At 39.8% G+C, this 19,502-nt stretch overlaps 1 protein-coding gene across 1 annotated transcript in view; it reads left to right on the top strand.

Moving 5' to 3' along the window:
• SLC16A10 (solute carrier family 16 member 10) overlaps positions 1 to 19,502 on the top strand; it is a 124,022-nt gene that overhangs the window by 71,575 nt on the left and 32,945 nt on the right. Inside the window, exons 2-3 of the mRNA XM_032338793.1 lie at positions 3,382 to 3,526; positions 5,804 to 6,266. Of these exons, the coding sequence (XP_032194684.1) occupies positions 3,382 to 3,526; positions 5,804 to 6,266 (608 nt within the window). The remainder of the gene's footprint in view (positions 1 to 3,381; positions 3,527 to 5,803; positions 6,267 to 19,502) is intronic.

Genomic DNA, 19,502 nt, shown 5'->3' with positions numbered 1-19,502 from the left:
GAGGACACAGAGCTCAGTCTCAGGACGCTGAGATCATAACCTGAGCTGAAGACAGACGCTTAACTGACTGAGCCACCCAGGTGCCCGTACAGGAAAATCTTCTTATATATTAAACCTAACACTTCCTTTGAGTGATGTGCATTCTCCTTTGTCCATATACCAAGAGCTGAGGATTGATTCTCGGTATGGAGTAGGAAATAAAGGATCTGAATGGGAAAATTGGAAAGCTTCCTGGTATTTTTTAAAAAGATTTCTCATCATGGCCTTTCTTGGATATCTCTCTCTATAATATCACACACACACATATATACAAACACATTCTAAAGACTTTATTATACATTTTTTGACGTCTGTATCTCTTAAGGCATTTATCACATTCTATGTGGTGTTCTTTTTTTTTTTAATGGTTTTTCTTTTTAAGATTTTATTTGTTTATTTGACAGAGAGATCACAAGTAGGCAGAGAGGCAGGCAGAGAGAGGAAGGAAAGCAGGCTCCCTCCTGAGCAGAGAGCCCAATGTGGGGCTTGATCCCAGGACCCTGAGATCATGAAGCTGAGCTGAAGGCAGAGGCTTTCTTTAACCCACTGAGCCACCCAGGCACCCCTCTGTGTGGGTGTTCTGGACTTCTGTTTGCATATATGTTTCTAGACTGAAAATTATTGGAAGGTAGAGAAATCTCTCAGTTGTTTTTGTATTCTCAACAGCCTAGGATAGTGCCTTGAAGGTAATAGGCACTTTTAATAGGAAGGGAGAGAATGTTGTATTCTATAATTTAAATAGCACCTCTTCCATTGAAAAAGTTTTGTTTTCTCAACAATAATAGGAAACCTTGTGCAGGTATTTGGTTGAATTCCATCGGGGGACTGGGCTAGTTTGCTTTATTTATTTATTTATTTTTATGTTACGTTATGTTATGTTATGTAGTGTTCCGTGATTCATTGTTTGCACATTTTTAAAAAAAAGGTTTTATTTATTTATTTGACAGAGAGGGAGAGATCACAAGTAGGCAGAGAGGCAGGCCGAGAGAAAGGGGGAAGCAGGCTCCCTGCTGAGCAGAGACCCCCCCCTCCCGCCCCCCGATGCAGGGCTCAATCCCAGGACCCTGAGATCATGACCTGAACCGAAGGCAGAGGCTTAACTCACTGAGCCACCCAGGTGCCCCTGCACATTTTTTAAATAAAAGTTTTACCATGCTCGGTATAGTGACTATGTACTTCAGTTTCTCAGTTGTTAAATGAACTTAATAAGAGGACCTACCTACAATGTTTTGGGGATTAAATGAGATCATCTCTGAGTATGCAAATATATTACCTCAAAACTTTATTGAGTTTTTATTAATAATAATCACAGACTTGGCAGAGGTGGATAGTAGTCTTTTATTTTTATAATGTGTATCATAACATAAGACCTTGCATTCTCTGGGTTATCATGTTAAAACGTTATAAAAGCTAGAAGTTTTAGGAGTTAACAATGGCAAGTAATTATTCATTCAGGAATTAGTTTCTTCTTGAATTTGATCATAAGATGGACCTACCCTAATCTGCTGATTATTATCATAACAGAATGTGCTGTTGGAATTTTAGCCAATGCACTAAAGTACAATAGAGTGAAATTCAAAAGTGACCTATTTCAAGAACAAGTTAGAGGCTCTCAAAGCCCTAAGAAGTCCACTTACAGGTCAGGGAAGAATATTTTCAGAAAATTATGCTGTGGCTTCATTTTAGCATATGGGAGAAGTAGGGGTGCATGCTTTCTCACTTGGTATCAAGTGAGGGGAACTTGAAAGGGACCATTTAGAGATTTGAAGGGTTCTCTTCAGTGAGGGGATACAGAGGACTGGGGTCTGAATCCCCTGAGAAATCCAACAAGGAGAAAACTAAAACTGGGTAACTGCTCCTGTAGGCAAAGCTGTCCAAGACGTGTCTGTGTTGGAGTTTGTCTACACTCTCACATTTGTCAGGGCAAAGCAACACGAATGTTTCCTGTACATCAGAGGCAGGCCTCATGGAAGAGAGGGCAGTCTGGAGCCGTTTTGATTCCTGCCCAGATACACTGCCTAGAAGGGCCATGAAGCTCTGATAGTTGGTCTTTTAAGTGACAGCAAGAAAGCCAGGAGGAAAATGAATTATCCTTGTGAGTGCAGCTACAGCCAGAAGGTCTCTGAGGTGAGACTCTGGAGAACCCACAAAAGTACATCTGAGAAAAAAGAGTCAGCTTCAAACATGATCAGACAGGTGTTTGGGCAGGACCACTGACGATGGAATCTGCCTTCCTTGTCCCAGCTTCTCTCTTTCCCATACCTGCTTCAGAGGGTATGGCCGCTAGAGAAGGGGAGAAGCAGTCAGGAAAAGAGACAAAGCTGGGGTTGGGGAAAAACTAGGTGTTAGATCCTCTTTCAAGATCAGCAAACAGACTCAGGGGGAGTGAATTGCCTAAGAATATATAGTAGTCAAGGGATTTGGACCTAAATCTGTTTGTTGTTTAGCCACATTTACTTAGGTTCCATTCATTTTTTTAATACTTTTTAAGAAGAATTTATAAACTTAGTATCTTATGAGATCACTCATTTCTTTGGCAGAAAGTTGCCCTAATTTGTATTCAGTATTAGTTTCTCTCTCTCTCATTTTTTTTGGGGGGAAGGGTTCCCTTTTGTTTTAGTTTTTACAGAGTCAGGAGAGGAAATTATGACTTCTGATTCTTAAGTTTGTGTGTGTGTGTGTGTGTGTGTGTGTGTGTGTGTGTGTGTGTGTGAGATTATAACATACTTTCAGAAAAAAAGGAAAAAAGAATGTATATGTGGTTTCACAAATAAAGTGACACCCAGAAACTATTATCCAGGTCAACAAATAGACTACCTATGTATGTCTTGATGCTCTTAGCACAAGAACTAAGCCCAGACTCTAGTAGGCAGATGTTCAGTTCTTAACTACTGGGTCCCAATGATTATAATTCTGTTTCTTCCCCCTAAGCGTTAGCCACTATCCTGACTTCCAGTGGTCACCATTTCTTCAGTTTGACCACATAGGCATGCATTCCTAAATATATCTCATTAAAAAAAAAAAAGTAGAAGTTGCTTAAAACTGTAGATAACAGGTTAGATATTAATAGTGCTTGCGTCCTAGAAGAATGATTTGATTAAGAAAACAAACTTTTCAAGAATTCAATTAAACACAAATAATGGCTGGGCTAGTTATAATTAGTACTGGCAAGTCCTTTGAGCTGTGATTCAGATTTGCTTTTGATTTATTCCAACTCCCTCCCATTCCAAAATGTAATACCTTTTTTGTACTAACATTGTTCTAAATATGTATTATATCCTTTGGGATAAGTACAAATGCCATTTGCTGTATCATAATGTCCCTTTTGTCCCTCTTTTACAGCATGGGTAAGTTCTCTGTCCATGGGGATGATTTTCTTTTGCTGCCCAATAGCCAGTGTCTTCACAGACATGTTTGGTTGTCGGAAGACAGCTGTTGTGGGTGCCGCTGTTGGATTCATTGGACTCATGTCCAGTTCTTTTGTAAGGTAAGGACTTGGTTCTTCATGATGCTTTTCAAGAGCTGTTAGTTACCACAGAGTTGTTCCTTCAGAAACTTTGCTGTTTACGAGGAAAAAATCCTCCTTTTCATTGCACAAGCTTTAAGCAGTATGACTTAAACAGTGTTATCCGGAGTAGCAAGTCAGAGCTTCATAATTTGAAAGCTGTTGCTTGCAGCACTCTCATATTTTTCGTTCAATTGTGTTTTTAATCCACTGATCAGAAGCTACAGAGCTTTCAGAGGAGCAAGGGGAGTGTGATATAAATTCCAGGGGTCGAACGCACTTTCCTGTAGTTCAAGTTCTGCCTTCTTAGGAAAGCCTTCTAGCAGCTCTAGGTCACATCTGTTTCCTGCTCGGAATCCTTTTTACACACACAATTGTTACTTACTGACTTAGACTGCACTTCAGTTGTCAGACTTCAGCAGTTGGAACGAGCTGTTACTGAGGTGAAAATTTAGAAGTGAGAGAGACTCAGGAGCAGTGAAAATGCCATCGTTTATGCTGATGTGCTGTACTCTGTGGGGGAGATACGAAGCTAGTATCACCCAGCATTTAGTATTTAAAATAGTGTGCAAGAAAGTGTTTCCGATTTATATCCATGGCTCTCTAGGTTTCCACCTGGCAGCTTTACAGTATTGTGGAATAATTGTTCGGATATAGATGTTCGTGATGATACTGTTGTCAGTACTATTTTTTTAAAAAGATTTTATTTATTTATTTGAGGGAGAATGAGTGAGAGAGAACATGAGAGAGGAGAAGGTCAGAGGGAGAAGCAGACTCCCCAAGGAGCTGGGAGCCCGATGTGGGACTCGATCCTGGAAGTCCGGGATCATGACCTGAGCCAAAGGCAGTTGTTCAACCAACTGAGCCACCCAGGCGCCCCATGAAATAAGTAGCAGTTATCGGGAAAACTGCTGCTATGTGGAAAAACTGAGGAAGAATGAATGAAGTATTATTTTTATTTTGTTCTATGTTATTATTTGTTTCACTAAGCAGATTATAAGCAGGACATTTGCACATTTTTAGTTTTTTTTTTTTTAACCAAGTACCTGGAACATATGGTTGCTAAATATATGTTATGGAATAGAGTGGAGATTCAGGAAAGGGTGATCAGAGCGAGGTAAAATTAATTTGGGAAAGCTCAGGGGTGACTCTTGAGCCTCTTCTGGAGATTATGCTAGCTGTGGGTGAGTAGAGGGGGAAGGGCATCCTGAAGAGAGGATTGCCAACATGCCTTGATTTTATCAGATTCTAGAGTTCCTTATGATTACCTTAGCATATTGCTAGACTAGTATTATTGTTCAAAATTTAATTATTAACCAACTTTATCTGTGTTGGTTTCTAATAAATAATTTGCCTTTCTACTGATATATAGCCTTTTGAATAGACTTTTCAAAAGAAAAAACTTATAGTTTTCTTTTACTCCTTACCTTAATTGTTTCAAAGTATGTAATAATACAATCCTTTACATTCATAAGAGATGTGTAATTGAGTTATTTTTGGTTAAACTATAAAATTCATAATCCTTTATTATTCTTTTGAAGTCTATATGGCCTTAAAACTTACAAGGTGGGATCACTAATAACACACTTCACTTAGTCTTTCTGCAATCAGAATATAATTTTTTGTTATCTTGCACAACACTGAGAACAGTGCAGTACAGGGCGAAGGTTGGTCTACAGCCCTTAGGCCAACAAAAATGAGGTACAACTGCTTCTCTGTGCAAATGTTTCTGACATAACTTTGGGGAGAAAATGTCAAATGCAGCTTTTCCTTTGAATAGATTGCTTAGTAAGTGCCTGGGAAATCTCAATAAAATAATGAATTTCTATTGTAAAATGATAATTGTTCAAAACTTTTTTTGAGATGAGGTTTTTTGCTAGTTAGGTTAATCACTGTGTCAGTGTTACTGAAGCCCTTCCTGGCCCTGTCCTTCCTGAGTGGTGGAGAGCACAGCAGTTCTTACCGAGTGCTGCTTGGGTCACCTGAAATCCATGGAAAGAGGAAGAGGAACAAAATCACAGATGGCCTTCCGGTCATTTTTTCATATACTTGAGGCATTTTATTATCCATTCAGGGTGAATTAAAATATTTTCAGCGGCATATTCTTGATATATTAAGTTTTTCACCTCTTTTTTGGTAAGCCTTTATTTGTATAAAATATTTTGATGAACTAAAACCCCCTTTCCTATGAGGTTTTGTTCTGCCAAGCCCTTAATACAAATAATGAAAGCACTCTTCATCTTTTTCATCTTTACACAGCTCCATCGAGCCTCTGTACCTTACCTATGGAGTCATATTTGCCTGTGGCTGCTCCTTTGCCTACCAACCCTCCTTGGTCATTTTGGGACACTATTTCAAGAAGCGCCTCGGACTGGTGAACGGCATTGTCACCGCTGGCAGCAGCATCTTCACAATTTTGCTGCCTTTCCTCTTAAGGCTTCTGACTGACAGCGTGGGCCTTTTCTACACACTGAGGGTCCTCTGCATCTTCATGTTTGTCCTCTTTCTGGCTAGCTTTACTTACCGACCTCTTGTTCCAAATGCCAAAGATAAAGAGAGTGGAACAAAAGGAGGCAACAGATTCTCCCTCTTTTCCAGGAGGAAGTTTAGTCCTCCAAAAAAAATTTTCAATTTTGCCATCTTCAAGGTGACAGCTTATGCAGTTTGGGCAGCTGGAATACCACTTGCACTTTTTGGATACTTTGTGCCTTATGTTCACTTGGTGAGTATGCTTCTTTGGCTTTGCTGGTAATGGATGTCGTGATTTCATACTGGAAAAGTTCTTAGAAGAGCAAGAGAGATCACATTGAACTTGGCCTTAAACATTATCCTGGCTGTAATTCAGTAACTCTTGAAATTCAGGGTCCCTTAAGACAAGGTCAGCACACCCGTCAGATCATTAAATAGAAGGTACGCTTCATGGTGTGCGTTGGTGTTTTAAAAATTGCCAAACCTAAATAAACAGAAGCAACTTTAAAAAATTAAAAAAAAAAAAAAAGAGGAAGGCTTAAATACTAGAACAAATGTCAAAACAGAAACTTAATAGGTCACATTTTCTTTAAGTAGCTTATAAATCATAATCAGGGACAAAGATGGTGCAATGATTTTGCCAACATCAGTAAATTATTTTTTGATAAAAAGGTACAGAAATTAGCTAAACTGTAAAAGCCAATGGGCTTGACACAAAGAAGCATTACCTCTACTTGTAGGATACTTCTGGGAAAATGTGAGTTCTTTTCAGAGGATTATTGAAGTGAGAGAATTGTTAGCAAATTCCAAATGTGGGGAGAACAAGATTTCACAGGAAATTAAGAATTCAAGGGCTCAAACAATTTATACTGTTTATGTCTATCTCAGAGGCAAATTTAAGCCTCTAAGAATTAGCAGTATCTGAAGTACTTGCCCCTGGCAAAATTTGCTCAAAGTGCTTATTATGTTTCTTCCTTTTTTTCTTACTGTTCTGGCTAAAAAATGTATTTACAGTCCAACTTTCGGACATTCATGCAATTTTTCTTTAAAGTTTTGGTGGAAGTTGGTAACAGCTCAGGGAATTCTGGGCTCAAGGAGTCTGCTAGTAAACTATGTCATCAACTCTTGGTGGGTTCCTATGCAGAATTCAGAAAGGAATTAAGTCAAGGAAACAGGAGGAGAAATGGTAAACAGTCCTGGATCTAAGAATAATTTTGATTTTTCAATTCCTCTTATTCTCATTTTGCCACAAGTGCTGAAGAAGTCACTGGGATGACCGATGGGAGGCAGGGAGAAGGACTAATTTTTAGTACTCTGAGTCACTTGGCGTTTTGCAGAGACTGAGGTACTAGGTAAAATGACCTAGTATGCAACCCCTGTCACATATGTAGAATGTGACTGCATCTTGACCTAATAGTCCATTTTCGCACTTTTAGGAAAGCATATCTAAACCATCTGAAGCTATTTTTTGTTAGAATGTAGATCCATTGTGGAAGAGTTTCCTTTATCAACTATCTTTTCTGTAGCTTCTGTGGTTAAAACATTTGTGGTGTCCTCAAAATGAGAAGATTTTTAAAAAAATTCTTCTTTGGTACTACAAAGTGAGCATATGCAGAGAACTCAATATCTCAGTTTTGTTGCTACCAGACACTTACCTAAGGACAAGTGGTAGGTGACAGTGTAGTCATTTCTGGTAACATATTTATAATCTGTAAAATAATTTCACATATATTATTTTATCTGACCTTCACAAAAAACCTGTGAAGTGGGCAAACTAAACAGTATTAGCTCACATTGTGCAGGCTGGAAAACAGATGAATCATTAGCAAAGACGTTAAGTGACTTCCCGTTCCCATTCAGAGATGTTAAATGAAATGAGTATGCCTAAGGAAATTTAATAAAAATGTTCTTGGCTGTTGACTTCTTAAAGTAAATCAGATTTCGTAATGAGGGATGATTAGTTTGTCATCAGGAGGCTGTAAATCAGAACAATAAGGTCTCTGTTAACTCTGATAAAGCCAGGACTTTTTTCTGCTTTCCCTCCTTCCAGGCGTGTTTTCTTACAGATGTGTTGCTCTTTTTCATTTGTGATTTTCTCTTTGTCAAACTGGTATAGCACCAAAAGCCATGTTGGAGAGGAAACACCAGCCAGTTAAATGCCACGTGGGCTGTTTTAATCTTGTGTTTGATGGGTGCACGGTGTTTGTCACTGTGCTGTAAATGAAGGTTTGGACTGCGGGTACCTGCGTAATCCAGGGTTCATGGATCCAGGCTTCCCTTAGAGGAGGAAAAGGAGTCTCCCGCCATCTTTCCAAACACAAGTAGATGATGTTCAATTCGAATTAAACCCTTTATTGGGTGTTGAAGGGAATACACATGGGAGGTATAAGAAACTGTCAAAGGAGCATAGAATCTAGTAAATGTTATAATAAAAGCTGTTATAGCTGGTAATTTTTACATATATTATCTTATTTAATCTTCACAACATTGAAGTACTTATAACATCTTCATTTCACTGATGGAAAGACTGAGGAACTGAAAGATTTAAAAACTTGCTCAGGGTCACAGAAATAGTGATTGGTGATTATTGATGTGGCACATTTATTCCAGAAGCAGTGTTGTATCTTGGGTAAAGGTAAGGGCTCTGTGGTAAGACAGATCTGGGTTTTGTTCCTGAACGAGTTGCGTGATCTTGAATAACATCTGTGAGAATCAGTTTCTTCATCTATAAAATAGGGATAAACCCAATTTTGTAGCATTGGTGTAAGGATTAGAGAAAATGCATGTAAAGCACTATCCAGTTCTGGCATAAAAATGAGCGTTAAAGACCATGTGATTGCCAATTGAGTGGTTTTAAAGTGAGGGCTATAAAAGATTCAAAGGAAAAAGATGATATCCATTTGGAAAAATGGTTAGTAAAAGCTTCACAGGATTGGGGTTGGGCCTTGAGCACGAGATTTGGTGTTAAATTCAGATTCTTACTTAATCAACTAGGGAACTAGTTTATCTAGGTCTTCTTTGAAGATTCAAAAGTACAGTGAAATGATTAAGTAAAAAATTCTAAGATTTTGACCTGTTAGACTATACATGATGATTTGAGAGAGAATATGTACACTTTGTGTCAGTCTTGCTCTTAAAGCCCGGTTGGAGGTCTTATATTTTCCTAGTTGACTTTTTAAAGATGAAGTATCATGTTGCTTCCGGAAAGCTGTCAAATGATCTCTCTTTTAGGCCCGCCCATTTAATCTCCATTGCGAGGGTACAAATCTTATAGATGAGTTTAGGTGAGGCCTAACTTTCTAAATAAACATCGTTAGTGGCAACTGCTTCAGTTTTTATTATTTGCCCCCTTTGGCTGAGAGTTGTTTTGCTTTGTTTCTGGGCTACATATTTATGGCTTCTCCTTATCCCATTTTTCTTCATTCATTCTTAGAAGCGTAACACTCTTTGGTTTTTCCTCCTCCCTCTCCATCACCCCCTCGTGTCTTCGCTGGTTCCTTTTTCACCCTGGCCCTTAGTATCAGTGTGTCCTAGCGCTTCTCCCTAGTCTTTGTATCTACTCATCCCGCCCAGTGGTTTCATCCAGTCTCCGGAGTTCAGACATTGTATATATGCCAGTGACTCTGAATTTGTACTTCTCACCCAGACCTCTTTCCTAAATTCTCTACCAGACTTTTAGAACCACCTTCCTACTTAATATCTCTACTTGCATGACTGCTAGGTGTTTCAGATTTAACATGTCCAACCCTGAAGTCTTACCCCTTCCCAAGCCTGCTCTGCCCCCAGCCATGTCTGTCTCAGGAGATGGCAACATCATCCTTAGTGATCAGGCCCAAAACCTGGCTTCACCTTAGCTCTTCTTTTTTCATGCCACACTCCTGATTCAGTCTGGAAATTCTGGTGGTTCTCCTTTCTGGCCTGGTTCTCCAGGCCACCATCATCCCTTGCCCAGATCCCTGAATTTACACACGTAGCTGGTCTCCCTGCTAACGTCCCTGCGCGCTGTAGTTCTCTACACAGAGGCCACCAGTGTTCTTTCAACACATAAGTCACTCCGCTCAAAATCCTTCGTTGGCTTTCCATTTCTCTGAGAGTAAAAACTCCGGTCTGTAAGGTACTCCATCATTTGGCCCCTCTTCCCTGTCTGATCTCATCTTCTGTCTTTGCCTCCCTTGCTCACTCTGCTCCTGCCACACTGCCCTGTTTGCTAGTCATCTTTTTTTTTTTTTAAAGATTTTACTTTTAAGTAGTCTCTACACCCAGTGTGGGCCTTGAACCCCAAGATCAAGAGTTGCGTGCTCCTTTGACTAAGCCAGCCGGGCACCCTGTTACTCACCTTTTAATGAGGCATACCTTGACCACTTGGTTAAAACTCCCTTCTTTCTTCTCCCTTCCACAGCATTCCCAAACCCCCACACTGCTTTTTCTTTTCTTTTTCCATAGCACCTAATACCTTATAACATTGTACATAATTTATTTTTTATGATTATTATTTGCTATCTCTATGTATATATCTGCTAGGATATAAGCCTTGTTGGCTAAGGATCTTTTTGTTTCATTCAGTGAGAGATCCCAAACACCTAGCACAATGCCTAGTGCACAGCACGCCCTCAAGTTCAATGTTGTTCAATGACTGTATGTATGGGTAAGTCTAAAACAACACTACTAAGCAATTTCATTTTCTCACCATTTCAGTCTTTAAAATTCTCTCTTTGATGCCGTAATGATTTTTACATTTTATATGTCTTTCACATAGGACCTGATGGTTTTCGTAGTCATTAAACAGTGAATAACTCAAACTCGGCAAACCTCAGAATAATTAACACTAATGCCATCTGTTAATGGAGTAAAGAACTGATGTGCTTTGCTTTGACCCACACTTTTATATGCATATGCTGAAATTGTCACTTGATAGAAGTAGAAGAAATTTCTCTGTCTCTGTCACTATTTTAAGTATATGAAAGGAGGAAATAGGAACGCTTGGTGGCCGTCCCCATTAATTAGGAGAGCTATATAGTAGGTGTCTGCCCTACTGTGTAGCAACTGAACATCTCAAAGAGCCTCGGGTGGAGTGTGTCAGAGCAGGGTGGGATTCAGGAACCACATCCAGAACAGAAGTTTGGTTTGGTAGGCACAGGGACACCTCAGATGACAATGATAATGTAGCTTTTATCAGTGACACGCAGTGCTCCATCCTCAATACGAGAGTGGGTATACCGCTTTAATTACTTTCCCATTTCTCCATCACTACTCACTTTGAAAAGCAGCTATTGAGTACCTTTGTTCTTTGACTCTAGAACATATGGTAGTTGGGTTGAATTTTAGTTTTTAAGCTTTAGACCCATGTAGTTCTTTAGCAAAGAGAAGATAACTGACTTGTGTTGTAATCTGCAATGTATGTTTATTAGCCTGTTTTCAGAAACTCCACGATAAGACAGGAATGTGTCATTTTTGTGTCAGGAAGTGACTGTTCTTAAAAGAAACTTTGATCTGGTAGAAAGACCCATTTATCTGATGCTGTGATTAAAGACCCAGTCATTTGCCCGCTGACATGGCAATTAAGTGGACACTGAGTCCAGTTGTAACTGGGAATGAACAAGTTATAGTTTAAAACTAGAAATGAAGTTTTGAGACAAACATGCCAATAAATGAGGCATGTGGTACCTCACGAGACCTTTTATGGCTTTGATTAATGCCACATGCTCTCATGGGTCAGTACAGGGATGTCCCTGTTTGACCTCACTGGTCAGGGCCGCCTTGTTCATATTGTGAAACTAGGAATCTACTCCGAGCCAGAGTTCAGGGCGTTGAGCCGTGCAAATGGGAAAAGTGTACATGTTTTCATCCATCTGTGGCTTCCTCAGAGGGAGAGTCCGGTAACATTTGTCAAAAATCTATAATATGTCAAAAAATGTATAATATGTCAAGCATTTTCACAAAGTCTCATGTAACCATCACAAGAATGAGTGTATCAAGTATAATAAGTAACTAAAAACGTAAGGCTGAGGAAATGACTCTGCTAAGTTATGCCTGTTCAAGGTCACTCACTGAGTTATACTCAAGAGCTGGGATTTGAGCACAGGTGTTGGACTCTGAGTCTCATGTTCTTTTTATGAAAGAGTCTGCTGTGCCTTCATTAAGTAACCTCACAGATGGAGTGCTGCCTGTTTCCCTTCCATTCTCAGAACTAAGGAAAGAGACAGTGCTGGACCCTTCCAGCCCTCAGAGCCTGCTGCACAGCCATGGGCGGGGAGGCGGAAGGGGGTGCTGTGGAAGAGATGGGCTTCTGTTCTAATGTAATGCAAGTGAGAAGATGTCATGTAACCATATTTCCAGCCTCTTCATCTCCTCTTCTGATTTCTAGCACATTGTGAATGTGAGAAAACTGAATCACTTTTCACAATCTGTGACAAGCAGAACATGGAATATACATAGTCTTAGGTTAGGTTTTGATTTCTGTACTGAACATAAAGCATGGCAGAAGAAAAAAATGGACAAATGTGAAAATTTATAGCAAGATCTGTCATATATTTGGTTAACATAAGAAATTATAGGGAAAACGGGAAAAAATTGCTTATATTTTAGAATTACATATAAACTGAGGCCACTGATAGGTCCTTAGTGTCCTGAGAAGGCCCTAAAGAGTCCTTGTGTTGGAAAGCTGTTCCTTCTTTCTTGTCAATGCGTAAATTTCACCAGGTTTCTGTTTTGTTTTGTTTTTGTTTGTTAAAATATACTTTTGAATAACTTCAAAATTTAACTGTTATATGGATATTTGCTTATCCCTCAACTGCCTGGCTTAGTATCAAATTAAAGTTTGTTGAGGTTTGAGGAACCTAAATCAGCTGGTAAGTGTCCCATTGTGATTTTTATATCATTAAAAAGTAAGTTACTATGATAGAAGACGAAGGGAATAGAAATCTGAATTTGAAGAATCTTCCCTTAGGCTATACTTGGACATTGGCCTTCCGCCATATTTATCAGGTGGTTGTGACAGCTGGAGAGTGTCGTCTGACCCACTGAGAGTACTGTCTGCTAGTTTAACCGTACCTCCATGTTCTGGAGCGTCTTTTTGGAGAAGGCTTTGCAGACACTAGCTCCACGGATTACAGAGCATAAGAGGAAACAGGCCTAAGTTACATAATTGTACTGCAGGGCAGAGTCTCTAGCACTCAAAGATCATTTGAGGGCTGCACATCTCTTACGTATTAGCGCCCGGACTGCCTGTGCCACTGTCTGTTTTTCCTTGTGCTTTTCCTGCTTTCTGTTCCCATTACTTGTATCTAGCTTTCTACCTTCCTCTACCCATTGGCAGCTCACCTGTAATCAGGACGCTTATATTTCCTTGTAGCAAATTGGAGAAAAGCTCATTTAATGGTAGGTGATGCCTACCATTTGGAGGCAGAATTGCAAACATGGACAGCTGCTGTGAGGTTATGCCATCTGGCTGTGACTGTGTCACATGGAATGGATTCATTCCTGGAATAGCAGGGCGAGAGCAAGTGTAGCCTCCTGAGCTCCGAGCAGAGTTTTGAGCAGAGTTTCTGATTCTGCTCGGACGGTCCTCATACCCACACGAGGGTTTGTTTTAAACTACCAATTGCTTTTAAACAGATGTAACATTTATTGACTCTCCTATTTTTATTAGCGCTCAGTTTACAAGAAGCTCCCACAAACATTATCCTTCACTGGCGTCTCAGGGCCACGCTGCGAGATCTGTGTGATGCGAGGCTCCTACCTGGGGTAGTCGGGGCTTGAACCTGGCTCCTCTTAAAAGTGTGGCTTTTAAATAAAATATTTACATACCTGCAAAGATATAGCAGTAATTAAGGAGTCGAAAGGGATTATACAGGTGATTTAATTGCACTTCCTAAAATTAGACTAGTAAAGGAACCAAGGCACGGAAAGGGTAAGTTGCTTGCCAGACATCACATAGTTAAAAAAGCAACAGAAGGAGCATAACATCTGCGAAGATCCATGGAAAATAAATAGAAGCTTATCATAGCCTAAAATGTCAACATGTACATAGTAGAAACAGAATTTTTAGAGGAACGAAATAGTTTCTTCAGGTAATGTAACCCTAGTCAACTCCTAGGACTCCTTTCCCAGTCAGGGGTTGTGCCATTCTGACACATCCAGTTCTTCAGAGATGCCAATAGCAGTTATACTGGCTTTGTCCTCTTTCTGTTGTGAACCTGTTTAGAGCTCAGGGTCAAGGTTGTTGTGTCCCTGAGAATGCAGGCCTCCTAGTAGGATCCTTGTAAACCAAAGGTGGTTGTGTGGTGGGCCAGAACTGGGCTGCTGGGCTGATCTCTCCTGTTGCATTTATCATGGATCACGGTAAGGTTCTGACAGGGGAAAAGGGTTGAGGTCCATTAAATATCCCCAGCCTTGGGCAGAATGGTTGCTGTGCTTTGGAAATATTTTACAATTGACTTATGATAGAATTGTATAGCCTGAAGAATTTCCCTGTCAGTCTTACTTGCTCTATAATCAGATTAAACCCAAGATGGAGTTAACATTAAAATTTTGTTTTTAGTCTAGAGGCTAAACACTGGAGACTAAATACTAGGGGCTAACGGTTTCATTTTCTCCCTTCTTTTTCTTCTTGGTTTTGGTTTATTATCCTAGTTATGTTGATTGTTACTTTGACATTTATTAGCTAATGCAGAATGTTATGATACTTTGTAGAATAAAGCATAATCACATTGTTTTTTCACCAGATTTTCTAATTTAAGTATAGTTGACCCTTGAAAATGCGAGGTTTGGGGCACTGGACCCCCATGCATTCAGAAGTCTGCCGATAACTTTTGACTTCTTCAAACTTAAATACTAATAGCCTACTGTTGACAGGAAGCCTTGCTGATAATAAATAGCTGGTTAAGACATATTTTGTATATTATATATATATATATATATACATATACATATATATATCATATACTGTATTCTTACAGTAAAGTAAGCTAGAGAAAATAAAATGTTAAGTTTAAAAGAGAGGGGCACCTGGCTGGCTTAGTTGGTAGAGCATGTGACTTTTGATCTTGGGATTCTGAGTTCAAGCTGGGTATAGAGATTGCTTAATAAATGGCAGTTTAAAAAACAGTATAAGAAAACACATTTACAGTACTCTACTGTATTCATTAAAAAAAAATCTGCTTATAAGTAGACCCACACAGTTCAAACCCATGTTGTTCAAGGGTCAAGTGTAATTTTTATTTTATTTTTTCTATTTTTCATATAAAAATAGGCTTATAAATTCCTTTGACATGAGGATATTTCTTTGTATAGTGGATTAATTTAAATATCAGGATTCATCCATTGAGATTCACTGTGTTGCTTATATACACATATATAATACCTACATACATGGCTTGCAGGGTTTTTTTGTTGTTATGTGGTCTGGAATTGTTTCATCCATTTATTTGTTCATTTCATTTCATTCATTTTCTTTTCCCAGCGAACTTCCAAAAAGGATATGAAAGTATTTATTTCACACAGACATCTTTTTAAATCTCTACACCCAATGTGGGGCTCGAACTCACAACCACAAGATCAAAAGTCATATATTTTACCAACTGAGCCAGTCCAGGCACCCCACACACACAAACACTTATTATTATTATTATTAATTTCGTGTCAAGGTTAGCATTTAGTGATTCATCAGTTCATATAGCACCTAGTACTCGATATATCTCCTTAATGCCCATCCCCCCACCCAACTCCCCTCCAGCAACCCTTAGTTTGTTTCATACATTTTTTTAAAGATTTTATTTATTTATTTATTTGAGAGAACGAGTGAGCATAGAGAGCATGAGTGGGGGTGGAGGGGCAGAGGGAGAAGGAGAAGCCGGCTGATATGAGGCTTGATGTGGGGACCCCGGGATCATGACCAGCTGAAGGCAGATGCTTAACCAACTGAGCCAACCGGGAACCCCTGTTTCGTACATTTTTGATTCAATTCTCCCAGCAACCTTCTATGAGGAAAGCAGCACTAGTACTGAATAGATTAAGAACGTTGAGGATTGGAGAGGTTTTATTTTGCTTGAGTGGTAGGGCTGTCACTAGAATTAGAATGGGTTATTCCCATTATTCTCATGGGTTTTTTTGTTGCATGTGTGTGTCTTCCTCTAATGATAACTCACTGGAACAGATTGGAGCATTCTTTCATTTGACTAATATTCACTGAGCACCTGCTGGGTGCCGTTAGCGTTGAGGTGTAGGGATGCAGTGGTGAGAACAGATAAAATCTCTGCGCTCACAGAGCCTGATAAACAAGTAAACCAGGTAGTTTTCAAACAGTGATATTTTCTTTGAAGAAAATAAAATGGAGTGGAAAGTGATGGTGAGAGGTCACTTCAGTTTGGGAAGTCAGGGACAGCCTCTTTGAGGAGGTGACAGTAAGTGTGCGGCCATATTGGTGGAGGGCAGAATTAGAAATGTGGAAAATACTAAAAATAAGACTGCTTCCTATTGCTCTTGAGATGCCTATGACAGAGAGTCTCTCTCGTTTCTATCTATAAGGCCAGCCAACAGTTGATGAATTTTTTTATCCAACTTATTTTTATCTGGTGTATTGGAACCTGCATGTTGAAAATTTAAAAATTCTTGGATCGAGCCCAAACATTGCCTTTTTTTTTTTTCCAGATACTTTACTTACTAGTTACAGTTTCTAAAAATACACTGCTCTTCCTCTGTTCTCGTGGTTATTACGTTAATGGTTAGACCTCTCCTCTCCTTGACCTTACCCAACTTTTTTCAGATTTTTTTCCAGTAGTGCTTTTCTTGCTTTTCTAACCTTGCATTTATTTTCCTTCAGATCTCAACATCTGCTGCAATTTGACTACTCAGGTTAGTGAAAATTTGCCCATTTATGAGTTTTGTGCCACAGGCAGTAGTCACCAGTATTCTCCTACTTCAGATGAATAAGGATCCTTACTTCTGGCCACTTACGATTCAAAATGGTGGACGTTAAATAGCTACGGAATACTCATCAGAACAAGCTAGTTGGGGTTCTTTTGTTTTGTGAGGGTTTTTTTCCCCTCTTTCAAAGTGTAATATACTAAGGTAGGAACTTGATAGGATAGGACAGAACACATAAGAAGCCTAGAAAACTGATCATTTGCAGATAAGTAAGCTAAAACAGAGCTGCTGCTTTTAGTAAGGCAGTAAGTTGTCATGCGTTCCAAATTGTATTTAGTTAGACAAAAAATAAGTATTTGTAGAATTCAGCAGTAGCTTTCAGAAGTGATACATGGTTTATGCAGTCATGAAAATTATCCTCAGAATATAGACTCCAAACTCCTAAGAGATTTTGAATTTATGGGAGAGAAAGAAATCGACAGACATCTTTTTAACTTCAATTGAAACCAGCAATAGCATCTTTTTGTCAGGCTTTTATACTCTATAATGAATTCAATGTAAGTATGGGAAAGGCTGGTGAAAACTGTGGCTTTTTCTACAAAATATATTGGGGGGTTTTGTGTGGGAATTGTCTTTACACCTCAGGAAATGGTAAAGAATAAAGGGGTAAAGTAGACTGGATGCATCAGAGGGCAGGGCAGAGCCCCCTTTCCTTTGCTCCGTCTCTAGCGCCTGACCTGTGTGTGGCGCTCAAAATATTTTGAGGCCAGTTTCATCCTGGGTTTGTGGATTGGCTGAATTGCTGAACTATGTGTTCTACTAATTTCTCTACTTGTGACTACTTCTTATTCTAATAGCACTTTATGTTCTTTTTTTTTTTTTTTTAAAGATTTTATTTATTTATTTGTCAGAGAGAGTGAGAGCGAGCACAGGCAGTCAGAGTGGAAGGCAGAGGCAGAGGGAGAAGCAGGCTCCCTGCGGAGCAAGGAGCCCGATGTGGGACTCGATCCCAGGACGCTGGGATCATGACCTGAGCCGAAGGCAGCTGCTTAACCAACTGAGCCACCCAGGCATCCCAGCACTTTATGTTCTTAAATTCTTTTTTCTTTTGATCTTCAGTGTAATAGACCTTGAAGGTGTAACAGTTTTCTCTCACTCGTACAGGGAAAGACATTAGTTGGTTTGGAGACTTTCTCTGGTCACACACACACACACAGTGTAAGGGTATGGTTAAATAATAGAAATAAAATACCTTGTCTAGTTTCAGTGTGGAGCAATTTAAAGATAGGGAAATCCATTGGTAAGAGGTACATAGTGTTGAGGTGAGATGGTATCTCCTACGCCTTGTCCCTTCTCCTGGCTGCTTCCAGAAGATTCAGATGACTGAGGATGACCACAGCCCAGCAATAGCTGGCCATGCCTCTCTTGATCTTTGCACCCATGTGTGGAGTTTAAAATATCACCATATATTGATGATTGAATTTATGAAACATTTTAATAGCCTCAACGTAAGTCAAGTGTGCCTGTGCTTACTTAATTGTGTCTCTATTTACATGAACACATGGTTTTCTTTTCTATGTTTCTTACTCTTCAGGAGCCGCCTCAGGGACTTCCCACAGTTCGTTGCCAAGTTGCTTTGTTCCTGCACTTCAGCTTGCAGGATACTGAATCCTGGGGTCAGGATAATTGATCCTAGTGTCCCTGTTCCCCCTCTTCCTTGTGAGGGGCTTTCTGAGCTTTGCAGCACATTTACCTTCACAGCAACCCTGTCACGTATCTAGAGCAGTGTGTCAGGCCCAGGACCTCCTTTTCTCTCCTGAAATAAAATACCTGGGTCATAAAAGCTAACTGTATACATAATTTAATGAAAATAATGCCTTTATAGAAGGAGAAGAAATAAAATAAGTAATTTTTCATTAAATCACATGTATTTTAAAAGTTGATGTGGGGTGTTCCAGTCAGATGGGGGGCCACCAAATGTGGGGCATCCCAGTTGGGTGGGGGCTGGTGGCACAGGTGTGAAAGAATTCACCCAAAGCAGAACAAAGGAGATAGAAGGTTCCTGAATACACTGCAAGGGAGCAGCGGGCAGGACAGCAAAGGAGGGACTGTCTGTGATGAGGCAGTGGTGAGGAGCCAGAGTTGTAAGGCAGAGTGAGGGAATATGGGAACATATGGAATTTTCCCTTTTTTGGTAATCTTAGGACTGTGCTTAGGACTCTTGTAATGGTCAGTGAGGGCCTACGGCTAGTTGAAAGTGGATCATTTAATGAGCCTGTTTGAGTCAGCTCGGTGGTTGGTGGTCTCTGTGGGCCCTTTTGCTTTGCTCACGTTTCTATTGCTCAAGCCTGTTGCCTAAAAGTGGCCTCTTATATCCCCCTGCTGACAGAGCGACAATGACAGATCTTTGGCTTTTGACGGGGAGGTCTCATCTTCAGGAGCTTCTCAGGAGCTGAATGAGGGGCATAGAGATGTCCTTAGCTATAGGTCAGTATTGGTCAGTTGGGAATTTATATGTAGGAATTATAAAAGACAGAGGCAGCCAAATCCAAGCTAAACAGCGTGTATGAATCTCCCTGACCAGAAAAGGTCATCTGTCAGCTCAAAGTTATGACAGTAAAGGAAT

Source organism: Mustela erminea, chromosome 4 (assembly GCF_009829155.1).
Source record: "Mustela erminea isolate mMusErm1 chromosome 4, mMusErm1.Pri, whole genome shotgun sequence".
In the NCBI taxonomy this organism is placed as follows: domain Eukaryota; kingdom Metazoa; phylum Chordata; class Mammalia; order Carnivora; family Mustelidae; genus Mustela; species Mustela erminea.
Note: the sequence above shows the minus strand (reverse complement) of the source record. Positions and strands in the feature narration are given on the sequence as shown.